General features: G+C 32.5%; 1 protein-coding gene across 1 annotated transcript in view; it reads right to left on the bottom strand.

The window, feature by feature from the left end:
• LOC127719672 (twinfilin-1-like) overlaps nucleotides 1-13,494 on the bottom strand; it is a 28,434-nt gene that overhangs the window by 2,499 nt on the left and 12,441 nt on the right. The window contains exons 5-9 of the mRNA XM_052225909.1: nucleotides 12,720-12,815; nucleotides 10,203-10,307; nucleotides 6,016-6,138; nucleotides 3,201-3,351; nucleotides 2,406-2,524 (exon numbers count right to left, since the gene is read on the bottom strand). Coding sequence (XP_052081869.1) covers nucleotides 2,406-2,524; nucleotides 3,201-3,351; nucleotides 6,016-6,138; nucleotides 10,203-10,307; nucleotides 12,720-12,815 — 594 coding nt within the window. The remainder of the gene's footprint in view (nucleotides 1-2,405; nucleotides 2,525-3,200; nucleotides 3,352-6,015; nucleotides 6,139-10,202; nucleotides 10,308-12,719; nucleotides 12,816-13,494) is intronic.

The raw sequence follows: 13,494 nt of genomic DNA, 5'->3' as shown, positions 1-13,494 counted from the left end.
CCTAAAGTGGGGCTGACCATCAATCTGTTAAACTAGCTTAAGCAGTGTTATGTCAAAGAACGTCTCGTCCTTTTTCTATAAAAAGTTCATCAGAAGATACCAAGACCTAGTTGATAAAATTCCATATCAACTTCACAAATAATACATGATGGTCTTGAAGTATAGAACCTAGGTACTGACGTTGTTTATCATCTTAATTACATGTTACAGTGTTCTTTTATTTGTTTTCGTAAATTATTAACCTTTACTGTTTATTCCATTTTTTGTAATATCCTAATGGCGTAGCTTGGTACTTATGCATCCCTCCAGTGTGTTTATGCTGTATTGTTGTCTTTAATTTTTGCCTATGTGCTTTGTCTATATGCCATTTTGTTTTTCTTTGTTGATATATTTGTTTGTTTTATAGTGATTATGATTATAACATGATGTTGACTGCTGTACCCCTATTTTTAACGTTTTTAACTTTTATGTCTGTTTGTTTTGTTCACACATCATTGAAAATATAATGGAATTTTTATGTGACTGTCATACAAATGAGAGGTTTAGCTAGCTATAAATTTAAATTTTCCTTGGAATTTGGTATTTTCAAATTGGTATTCGATGCTTTTTTACTAAACACACTGAATTCAGAAGTAAGAACAAATATAGCAAGCTCAAAGTCATAACAATGTGTCCATGTCGGGTGCTATGTCATCAAGTAAAATGGAAAAGTATATGATGTATTACCAGAAGTTCATGACACAAAATCATTACACACACACACATGAAAAACCATAAGTGAAGAACAAGTTTATATTCATGCCACATCAATATACTCTAATCCTAAATGGGCCCTTTATAGCTTGCTGTTCGGTGTGAGCCAATGCTCCATGTTGAAGGCCGTATTTTGACCTATAATGGTTTACTTTTACAAATTGTGACTTGGATGGCGAGTTGTCTCATTGGCACTCATACCACATATTCTTATATCTATTGAACATCTATTATCAATCTTTACACCATCTGAAATAATTTATTCTCAGGACCAAAAAATTGGAAAGCCAATAATACAAATTATTTGCAAGTTTAGAGGAATCGGAGAAGTTGAATATTGGTAGTTTATACAGTCTGTTGTACTGTTCAAGATTTTTGGTGATTTCTGCTACTGGTATCCTTTTTTTTGTATTATTCAAAATCTGGAAATAATTTTAAAAAAAAATAATGTTTCACTGACCGCACTAGATACGACTGCAGAGGGCGAACCCTGAACAGTTGGGGCAAATTTGGACACAATATTCAAGTTTGATACTGTCTGACTTTGGATTGTGATCAAATTATTGACATAATATAGGTTTCTGACACAAAATAAATGTGGTCAAAGATCTTTAAAATCTATTGTGCAATACTGTGCAATTGAAGATTTCTTCTTGAAACTTTTCAAAAGATTTGAAATTTGAAAAATTTTGAAGAAAAAAAATTGGAAAAAAATCCCCCCCCCCAAAACTTTGGAGCAATTACCCCCAAACTCAATCCCAGCCTTCCCTTTGTAGTATGGAACCTTGTAGTACAATTTTAGAGAGATCCATACACTTAAACACAAGTTATTGTCTGGAACCTAGAAAAATGCTTGTTTTTGGCCCCTTTTTTGCCCCTAATTCCTGCATATTTGGGGCAATTACCCCCAAACTGAATCCCAGTCTTCCCTTTGTGATATGGAACATTGTGGTACAATTTCAGAGAGATCTATACACTTACACACAAGTTATTGTCCGTAAACTACAAAAATGCTTGTTTTTTCCCCCCTTTTTGGCCCCTAATTCCTAAACTGTTGGTACCGTAACCCCAAAAATCAATTCCAACCTTCCTTTTGTGATATTGAACCTTCTTGTAACATTTCATAGAAGTCCATTCACTTAAACTAAAGTTATTGTCGGGAAACCAAATGTGTCTTCGGATGACGACGACGCAGAAGACATCATACCATTATACGAACCCAAAAAAATGTTTGCTGGCGTATAATGATGTTTTAATTGTGTTCTTCAATGGTCTGTTGTGATTTGCAATATCTCATTTTTTTTCATAAAAAGGTTAATTAAGATTCAGTTTTATAAATGTTTTTTTTAAGTGTAGAAGTCAATATTGCTCAAGTTAATTTTCCATATTAGCAATTCTAGATTCAGCATCTTAACTTGTACGTCATTTCTTAATAAAATCCTAATATATCTGACCACTTGCCGAAAAAATTAATGGACAAATTAATGGTTTTCAATGAAATTTTATAGATTTTTTTTACCTTGACCTATCAGCTTCGTAATAACAAAAAATAACACATTAGATTGTAAATAAAATATAATGTTTACTATGCAAGTAGGTAATATTTTACACCTTCTAAAAGACAATTCTTACAAACTGTTAGAAAGACTTACATTTTTAACTACTTCTAAACCTAATTGTTGTACATTGTCGATAAATGGTGCTTTACAACTAGAATATAACATTCTTTCTTTTATAGAACACTTATAGCCTGGCATTGAATATATAAATACTGAAAGAGAAGAATAAATTCTATAGATATGCATGTAAATAATAAAAACAAAACAATGACAACAATAAGAAGATAAACAATTTACATAGATAAGGAATCCAAATACCTGAAATTTCCATTATTTTCTCTTGTTAGCTTTAAAAAGTTCATATTTTTGCACATGCATGAAGTTGTCATATAAACACAATATACATGTTATAGGTACATTGTTGTCAAATATAATTTATACATGTTGCTAAAGCTTTTGTTAACTGTCCTATACCTGAGCAATGATATCAAATTGTTTTACTTTGCAAGAAAAATCCCCAATTTGTATCTTCAAAAATCACATAATTAATATGAAGCTAATTATGGGGGTATAAATATAAAAATGTACGATGTCCTAAGTCAGGAGCCTGTTGTTCAGTGGTTGTCATTTGTTGATGTGGTTCATAGGTATTTCTCGTTTTTCATATAGATTGGAACGTTGGTTTTCCTGTTTAAATTATTTTACACTAGTCATTTTGGGGCCCTTTATAGCATGCTGTTCGGTGTGAGCCAAGGCTCTGTGTTGAAGGCCGTACTTTGACCTATAATTGTTAACTTTTTATACATTGTGACTTGGACAGAGAGTGGTCTAATTGGCACTCATATCACATTTCTTATTTATATTGTACATTCTGAGATGGTCCCTTACCTATACTTTCCATGTAATCTCCTTCATGTGTATGTTTAAAGTTATAAAGATGATATCTAGCATGGTCTGTGGGTACATGTCCTTGCAAATCACCTACATTAACATTTTCTGCTTCTTCGAAATTTATTATTTCTTTACTGAGATCTAAACTCTGCAAATAAAAACATACAAGAATACGAAAGCTATTCATAAATATACAATTACATTTTTCTTAACTTATATCTTCATGATATAGCAGTTTCCTGGTGATGTGATGTCAAGCAGCAATCAATCAGTCAATAAAATTGAGAATGGAAATGGGGAATGTGTCAAAGAGACAACAACCCGACCATAGAACAGACAACAGCAGAAGGTCACCAACAGGTCTTCAATGCAGCGAGAAATTCCCGCACCCGGAGGCGTCCTTCATCTGGCCCCTAAACAAATATATATACTAGTTCAGTGATAATGAACGCCATACTAAACTCCAAATTGTACACAAGAAACTAAAATCTTTATATATACTGTAGATTTATTTATATTCGTCAGTACCAATTTTCATGGACTAAGGAAAACTTTCATTTTCAGGGGTATTTTATTTCTTGGTTTAGCCAAAATCTGCATACAAGCCTATAAAAAAATTGTTGAACATATTTATGTATCAGATATCATAATGCATTTTTTTTTATAATTGCGATACCCACCAAATCCTATTATTCCCATTGATAATAAAATGCTCTGCAGGGCGCAGCTTGATACGACCGCAGAGGTCGAACCCTGAACAGTTGGGGCAAGTATGGACACAACATTCAAGCTTGATACAGCTCTGAATTTGGATTGTGATTAAATATTTAACACAGCATAGGTTTCTGAGACAGAATGAATGTGGTCTAAGAACTTAAAAATTTTAAATTGGACATTCACTTATTATGGTCCAATATCCAAAATCTAAATACATGGTTAGATTCAGCAAATCAAAGAACCCCAAGAATTCAATTTTTGATGAAATCAAACAAAGTTTAATTTTGGACCCTTTTGACCTCAATGTGGACAAAGTTGATAACGGGGCCCAAAAATCAAAAATCTAAATACATGGTTAGATTCAGCATATCAAAGAACCTCATATATTCAATTTTTGATGAAATCAAACAAAGTTTAATTTTGGACCCTTTGGACCTCAATGTGGACCAATTTAAAAACGGGGCCCAAAATCCAAAAACTTAATACATGGTTAGATTCAGCATATTAAACAACCCCAAGAATTCAAGAATAAAACCCCATTGAAATTGGTCAAGAAATAAGCAATTTATACGAAGTATCTTCTTTTGCACAATACTGTGCAATTGAATATTTCTTGCTATTGCGCAATACTGCACAATTGACAATTTCTTGCTATTGCGCAATATTGTGCTATTAGATATTTCTTGCTATTGCGCAATACTGTGCAATTGAAGATTTCTTGCTATTGCGCAATACTGTGCAATTGAAGATTTCTCCCTATTGTGCAATACTGTGCAATTGAAAATTTCTTGCTATTGCACAATACTTATTATATAATAATTTACACATCCTGTTTGGTGTGTATCTCCTACCATATCATTCTTATTTGCTTTTAAATATTAATCAGAAATAACCAACTTAAAAAGGAAAATTTTAAAAGAAAAAAAAAAGGAAAAAAAGAAAAAAAAGGAAAAAAAAAAATTCCCCCCCCCCCAAATTTTTTGAACCCCCTTATGATTCATCACCCCCAAACTCAATCCCAGCCTTCCCTTTGTGGTATGGTACCTTGCAGTACAATTTCAGAGAGATCCATACACTTGAACACAAGTTATTGTCTGGAAACTAGAAAAATGTGTTTTTTGGCCCCCAATTCCTAAACGTTTCGGGCAATTACCCCCAAACTCAATTCCAGCTTTCCCTTTGTGATGTGGAACCTTGTAGTACAATTTCAGAAATATCCAAACACTTACACACAAGTTATTGTCATGAAACTAGAAAAATGCTTGTTTTTTGCCCCTTTCTTGGCCCCTAATTCCTAAAATTTTGAGGCAATTACCCCCAAAATCAATCCCAGCATTCCCTGTGTGATATGGAACCTTGTGGTACAATTTCAGAGAGATCCATACACTTGAACACAAGTTATTGTTTGGAAACTAGAAAAATGCTTATTTTTGGCCCCTTTTTGGCCCCTTATTCCTAAACGTTTTGGGCAATTACCCCCAAACTCAATTCCAGCTTTCCCTTTGTGATATGGAACCTTGTAGTACAATTTCAGAAAGATCCATACACTTTCACACAAGTTATTGTCATGAAACTAGAAAAATGCTTGTTTTTTGCCCCTTTTTTGGCCCCTAATTCCTAATATTTTGAGGCAATTACCCCCAAAATCAATCCCAGCATTCCCTTTATGATATGGAACCTTGTGGTACAATGTCAGAGAGATCCATACACTAACACACAAGTTATGTCTGGAAGTTACAAAAATGCTTATTTTTGGCCCCTAATTCCTTAACTGTTGGTACCATAACCCCCAAAATCAATCCCAACCTTCCTTTTGTGGTATTGAACCTTATGGTAAAATTTCATAGAGATCCAATCACTTAAACAAAAGTTAGAGTGCGAAAACTAATGTGTCTTCGGACGACGCCGGACGACGAGGACGACGCCAACGTCATACCAATATACGACCGCAAAAATATAAAAACCTCACAATAATTTCTGAATAGACAGTATTTATTTGTCCTTTCTATAACATCTATGTAAGCTTTTGTCACCTCATAACAGTTGCTTTATCTAACCTGGCAGTATCATCCCTAATTGAAACTTTGTAACTTACCAGCTGCAGGTAATTAAATTGGCCCTGTCCTAATGCCTCAATTTTATTCAAAGCTTGTTGTGATATGGGAAAGGCTACTCCTGATATGGTTTGCTGTTTGGTATCCACACTAGCTGTATTGATCTGGAATTACATAAAAAATTGTATTATATTTGAACAAGAATGTGTCCATAGTACACGGGTGCCCCACTCGCACTATCATTTTCTATGTTCAGTGGACCCTGAAATTGGGGTCAAAACTCTAATTTGGCATCAAAATTAGAAAGATCATATCATAGGGAACAGATGTACTAATTTTCAAGTTGATTGGACTTCAACTTCATCAAAAACTACCTTGACCTAAAACTTTAACCTGAAGTGGGACAGACGGACGAAAGAACATGACGAAACGGACGCACAAACCAAAAAACATAATGCCCCTAGGTGGGGCATAAAAATATTTTATTCATTCAATATATATAATTTACCCTGGCTAAGCTTAGCTAAAATTGTCAGTAAATTACAGTAAAAAAAAACCTGCTATAAATTTCAACTCTATTAAGCGAAAACCTGTCTTGGCATGTATCTGTAAATAAGCTCTCCTCCTGTGACACTGTAGTAAAACCTATGCATTTTGAACCCTAATTCAAAGGTCACTGCTATCATGAGGTCAGTTTTACCTGCTCCAAAAGGTGACCTTTAAACACAGATTTAACTCTACTCTAAGATAATCTTTCACAGTGTAGTCATTTTTTAATTTTTTTGAATGAATCTAAATTACTATTAATCACAGTCAAACTCTACTAATTAATGATAATCACAACATTAGCATAATATGTCAGAAAAGTTGTGAATAAATTTTTAACAAAGACCATTTGCAATCAACACCAAATTGACTACAAGAAAAATAAAGCATTTATTGTAGAGGAAATAAAACCTTTCCCCAAAATCAGTTGGTGTTTACCTTGCATTGACAATTTCTGCCAATTGAACTGTCCTATAGAATAAATACAACAACTATTGTTCTCTATGGAATTCATTCAATGGGAACTTTACATTTCTCCATGAAAAGCCAATCATACATCGACTAATTTGGCAGTAGGAAAAAACCTCTTAGTGATAAAAATACATGTGACTATGCAGTATGGATTTTGATCACTGTTGAGGACTATGGTGACCTGTAGACGTTAACTTCCATGTCACTTGGTCTCAGGTAGAGAGTTGACCCATTACCAATCATACCATATCTTCTTATTTTTATATACCAATACTGAATAAAGATACACTGCATGTGATGGTGTAAAAATCATCAACAGAGCAAAAAAATACTTCAGGATTCATCAAGCAACAGACATGACAAGCAAAATGCAAGGCTAAGCCTCATATTTTCTCTGTATCTCAAAGTCATGCTTAAAAGTTCCGTGTTGTAAAACTGCTATTAACCACTTTATTATCATCTAAGATATGTTTATTGATAAAATATCTTTCCTCTATGACTTATACTGACTTAGCTCCAGACCAAAATATCTAGAATAGGGGTAAAAGTAAATACTGACATGTTTGTTTAACCTAGACAATTCTTACATTTCATTCAAACTAAACAATAGCTCATAACTGTAACTTGTGACATGCAAATAACAAAGGACAAATTAAACAATTAGCAGACAGAAAAAGCACAATTGTGTTTTCATTGCATTTTGCTAACAGAAAAAAAAAGTTATATTATGGTGATTTTTTTTTATCTTAGACCCGTGTATAATGTTTAAAAAATTTAAACACAAGTGAACCAACGCCTGGTAAATATTCTGTCAGTAGATTCCATAAAGTGGATACCTCGGGTATGCAGGGTCGTTACGATAAAAACATAAAATGTAGAAGGTCCAGTAACAACAACACTCTAAGGAATGCTCCAGTAATTTATTGAGATCGACATGTTTCGGTGGCTAGGCCACCGTCATCATGATAGACAACAATACATAAAATCATGCTGAGGTACAAAATCGGGTTGATGATTTTATGTATTGTTTTCTATCCTGATGATGGTGGCCTATCCACCGAAACATGTCGATCTTAATAAATTACTGGAGCATTCCTTAATGTTAAAAGTTGTTGTACAATGTAAAGTTGTACTACAACAACAAAGCAACAACAAAAGCAATACCTAAAAAGAGTTTTGCACTACAATTTTGTTCCTTGTTAGTTGGAGCAGTATATGATTTAACAACATCAAATAATATACAAGGAAAACAATAAGTGGAAAGGGCTCAGTAGTTGCTGAGGAAATGCATATGTAATATGAATGAAACTTAAGAAGATGACATATATCTTTGACATGAGTTTATTCAAATTTTTAACAAATCAATATTCTATAATATATATAAAAATTTTGTTTTATATATCAGGAAGGGTGAAGTCAAACTAAGCTGCTCTGTTTTAATGTTACACACTAGGTTTTATTTTAAAAACATATTGTCTAGATACACAAAAAAGTTTGTGCTAATACTTAAACAGACCATCCACAGTGAAAAAGGGTTTAATACTCAGAAAAGTGGGTTAACCCTGCATCATGTTCCTGACGCAAATAAAGAATATAGTGTTTTGTCTCTTCAATTTTTATGCCTGTTGAGAAATTGGTACTTGTGTCAAATATTTGTTTTTACAAGAATTTGTCAAGAACTCTGTCATATGGAATGATGGCTTGTCAAAGTTAAAGGCAAGTATATGAATCTAGATATCTTATTTTGATTTTATGTGTTATTGAGTTTCTGTATCATTGATATGACCTTCATTTCCTTTTCTACATTATCAAATAAAATGTTGTTCCCTATAGTTTGTGTTTGGTATTCTTAGTGCAATTTACAATTTAGTCCAATATTTGTCATTCTTTAGTTATTCTTATTTTAATTCAATTTGCAGATATATTACAGTAAAAACAATCTAAACCCTACATAAATTGTGAACTGTGTCGAGTGGATTTCGTTTCAGGACATTAAATGAAAAAAATTCTTTAGTATTTCTTTCTGTGCAAATCAACCACCTTTACAATCTGAATAAAACTGGGTGTTAGAAAAGGTGTCGGCTTTCACAGGATTCATGGTAATAAATTCATGTTTTTCAAGTCACTGTACCTCTCAGAGCATTGTAAAGGTTCGTAATACCATGCAGAATACAATTCTTTAATGCAGATTACTTACATCGTTTCAAGATGTACCTACCATCATTTTGACCATCTGCTATATTATAAAATATTAGTATAGTACAGTTAATTCTGAAATTTTAGTTGCATTTAATATTGTGATTGATGTGCAATGGACAAAATGCAAGATTTGAGAAAAAGGTGCAAAAAAATAATGCTATCAAAGGGAGTTATATATTTTTGGAAACCTATTCCATCCCCAGTTTTCACAATAACAAATACATTACGAAAATGACTGAATTCATAGTATTTTCATGTATATATTAGAACATTTTAGGTTCATTCAAACAGTAATAATAGTGATTATTTTAGGAAACTTCTTTAATAATATACTTAATATGAATAAACAGTATTGTGGGGTATATGCCAATGATACATCATAATAGCAACACTAAACAAGAATGTGTCCATAGTACACGGATGCCCCACTCGCACTATCATTTTCTATGTTCAGTGAACCGTGAATCTGGGGTCAAAACTCTAATTTGGCAAAATTTGATCTAAATTAGAAAGATTATATCATAGAGAACATGTGTACTAAGTTTCAAGTTGATTGGACTTCAACTTCATCAAAAACTACCATGACCAAAAACTTTAACCTGAAGCAACCAAAAACTTTAACCTGAAGCAGAACACTGAATGGACGGACGAACAGACGGACAAACGCACAGACCGAAAAACATAATGCCCCTAGGTGGGGCATAAAAATAAAAGACTTTTAAAATATTAAGTTGATTAAAATCATCTCATATGTTTACATGCTGAAAACCATCGTTCATGTTGTAGTTAAATAGCCATGTATTGTAAAACAATTACAATTTTACTTCACATAAGTGGCACAAAGAGTAAGTACTGTCTGATTTTATCAGAGAAGCATTCATCTAGTAACTTTTGTTGAAACCTTTATGCAAATATTATATTATTACATAAACAATGAACAGTCAAAAAAATAACTAAAAATATGTAGGGGAGGGTTTATCCAGTCACAAAGTACATACAAAACACTCTTTACCTCAGTCCTTTTGATGTGTTGTTTTTCTTCTTCTGCTTCAGTTAACGGTGCTGGAGCATGCTGTGCTACTACATGTTTCTTGTAACCATTTAATGAGACATCTGCCTAAAAAACAAAAGATATTTATAGCCTGTCATTAACATAATCATCTTCCATGTTCTTCTAATAATTCAGTTATTGCCATGGTCCCCTAGTCACTTTGCTACCCATTATGACATTGTTTGGTGTTCAGTAGCTATGTTTTATGTCAAAATTCTAAGACAAAACCAACAGTAGCTATGTTTATGTTAAATTCTAACACAAACACAACAGAGCTATGTTTCAAGTCAAATTCTAACACAAGAGTGCACACGCTAAAATGTCTCGCCTGCTTTACAGACCATTGATTTTATGTTGAATGTCTTAAAGATAAAGGTTTTACTACAAGTATCACATAAACTTAACATTTTTAAAGACACAAAAACAAAAACCACAACGGTAATTATGTTGATGTAAAATTCTAACACAAACACGACAGAGCTATGTTTCATGTCAAATTCTAACAAAACCACACCAGTATCTATGTTTATGTCAAATTCTAACAAAACCACACCAGTAACTATGTTTATGTCAAATTCTAACAAAACCACACCAGTATCTATGTTTATGTTAAATTCTAACAAAACCACACCAGTATCTATGTTTATGTCAAATTCTAACAAAACCACACCAGTATCTATGTTTATGTCAAATTCTAACAAAACCACACCAGTATCTATGTTTATGTCAAATTCTAACAAAACCACACCAGTATCTATGTTTATGTCAAATTCTAACACAAACACAACAGAGCTATGTTTCATGTCAAATTCTAACAAAACCACACCAGTATCTATGTTTATGTCAAATTCTAACAAAACCACACCAGTATCTATGTTTATGTCAAATTCTAACAAAACCACACCAGTATCTATGTTTATGTAAAATTCTAACACAAACACAACAGAGCTATGTTTCATGTCAAATTCTAACAAAACCACACCAGTATCTATGTTTATGTCAAATTCTAACAAAACCACACCAGTATCTATGTTTATGTCAAATTCTAACAAAACCACACCAGTATCTATGTTTCATGTCAAATTCTAACAAAACTACACCAGTATCTATGTTTATGTCAAATTCTAACAAAACCACACCAGTATCTATGTTTATGTCAAATTCTAACAAAACCACACCAGTAACTATGTTTATGTCAAATTCTAACACAACCACACCAGTATCTATGTTTATGTCAAATTCTAACACAACCACACCAGTATCTATGTTTATGTCAAATTTTAAACACAAAAACAACAGTTGTTATGTTTATGTCTTATTTTGAACACAAACAAAAGTAAAAGCTTAAGTCCCTCAAATTAAGGTGGGTTGAATTTAAAAGTTGATAATTAACAAAAGAACAAACAGAAATGTATCTATTATCTTAATCAGCTAAACTAATTAACTAATTAAGCTACTTGTGTTCAAGCTACACATTCTATAGAGGGTTGAGACTTCATAAAACCAATGTAACAACACTATGTACATGTATTCATGTGCCTATCTCAAGTCTGGAACCTTCTCAGTAGTTGTCTTTTATCATGTTTACTTCTACTTGTCATTCAGAGAATTTAGTGTTGATGCCCGAGGCTCTTTTCACAAAAAATCTTATGACAATGATTTATCATATAAAGTTCATGACTATAGAGTATTTTTATTCGTACGATTTTTTGTGAATTGAGTCGCAGATCTTTACAGTCTCTGTCAAATTTGACGTTGATACACTGTATGGAAATAATTATTGTTAACGACTTTATGTTGACCTCTAAATTAAATGACTTTTAGTTTTTAGTGTCATTTATTTGATATCTCATTGAACTGTACCAAAAATCTTTGAAAATGTGAATCGATTCAATTGAGAAAACCAACGGCCTGATTAATAACAAAACATAAATGAAAAACAAATATTTCAGACAGGATCCTGTTCAGTGGTTGTCGTATGTTGGTGTGGTTCATAAGTGTTTCTCATTTTTTATATAGATTAAACCGTTGGTTTTCCTGTTTGAATTGTTTTACACTAGTCATTTTGAGGCCCTTTATAGCTTGCTGTTCGGTGTGAGCCACGACTCTGTGTTAAAGGCCTTACTTCGACCTATAATTGTTAACTTTTTATACATTGTGACTTGGATGGAGAGTTGTCTCATTGGCACTCATACCACATCTTCTTATTTATATGAACCAATGACAACCACTTAATTACAGGCTACTGACTAGGGACAGACACATAGAGGGATGAGGTAAAACAGGTTTGTGAGCCCTCAACCCTCCCCTAATCTAGGACAGTGGTTAAACAGCACAACACAAGAACAAACTGTAAAATTCAGTGGGAAGTGGCTTAACTCATTAGATTGGGAAGAGGAACAAAAACAACTAATATAAAAAATAAAAGACACAAAGTACCTGTCTAATAGTACTGTTTTGATTAAATTGTATAATTACCTTTTCTGTACCAAACATTTCATCTTTTATTAAACCTCCACCAAATTCTTGTTTTAGTGTGGATTTGGTTCCTGCATATAACATCTTCTCTTTTATCTTAAAAAGTCATTATACATTAAAAAGATAAAAAGTGAGACCTGTGTATCTCATTTGCAAAATTTTCAAGGGGTTTTGAAGTGATGCATGAGATATAATGTGTATAGCCATTTTGACTTGGGACAGGCATATTCTCATATAATAACTGTTCTGTTTCCAAGATTCACATATACCAACAATCATAAATATTCCAGCTTTGAACTGTGATAGGCAAAACTTTCTACATTTTAAATCAACACTACAAAAACTGTGAGCAGAGATCATATTATCCCAATGTTATCAATATGATAGTACATGTTTTGCTTTGTGGTATCCAAAATTGCTATATGATCAAAAATAAAAAGGATAATGTATAAACTTATAAATAGTATTTTAATACCATCAGCAAGTATTTTCAGTTTTACAGTTGAAATTTATCCGGTATTACAGCGCTACTGATGAATTGATTACAAAATATAAAATATAATTTGAATTAGAACAATGCTACTTTTAAAAAACTTAAATCGATAAGCATGACTTTGCTGATTACCGTTACTAATAAATCTTATATAGTAGTAATCCAGTTATAAATCACTTTTTTGTGAGTTTTCATTAAATACTGTTTTTTTTTGTGTGAGAGTTTCACTATGAAATGATAGGGTCACTAGCTGTTAAATTCCATCAATCACCAGCAATTATC

Source organism: Mytilus californianus, unplaced genomic scaffold (assembly GCF_021869535.1).
Source record: "Mytilus californianus isolate M0D057914Y unplaced genomic scaffold, xbMytCali1.0.p SCAF_1, whole genome shotgun sequence".
NCBI classification, from domain to species: Eukaryota; Metazoa; Mollusca; class Bivalvia; order Mytilida; family Mytilidae; genus Mytilus; species Mytilus californianus.
Note: the sequence above shows the minus strand (reverse complement) of the source record. Positions and strands in the feature narration are given on the sequence as shown.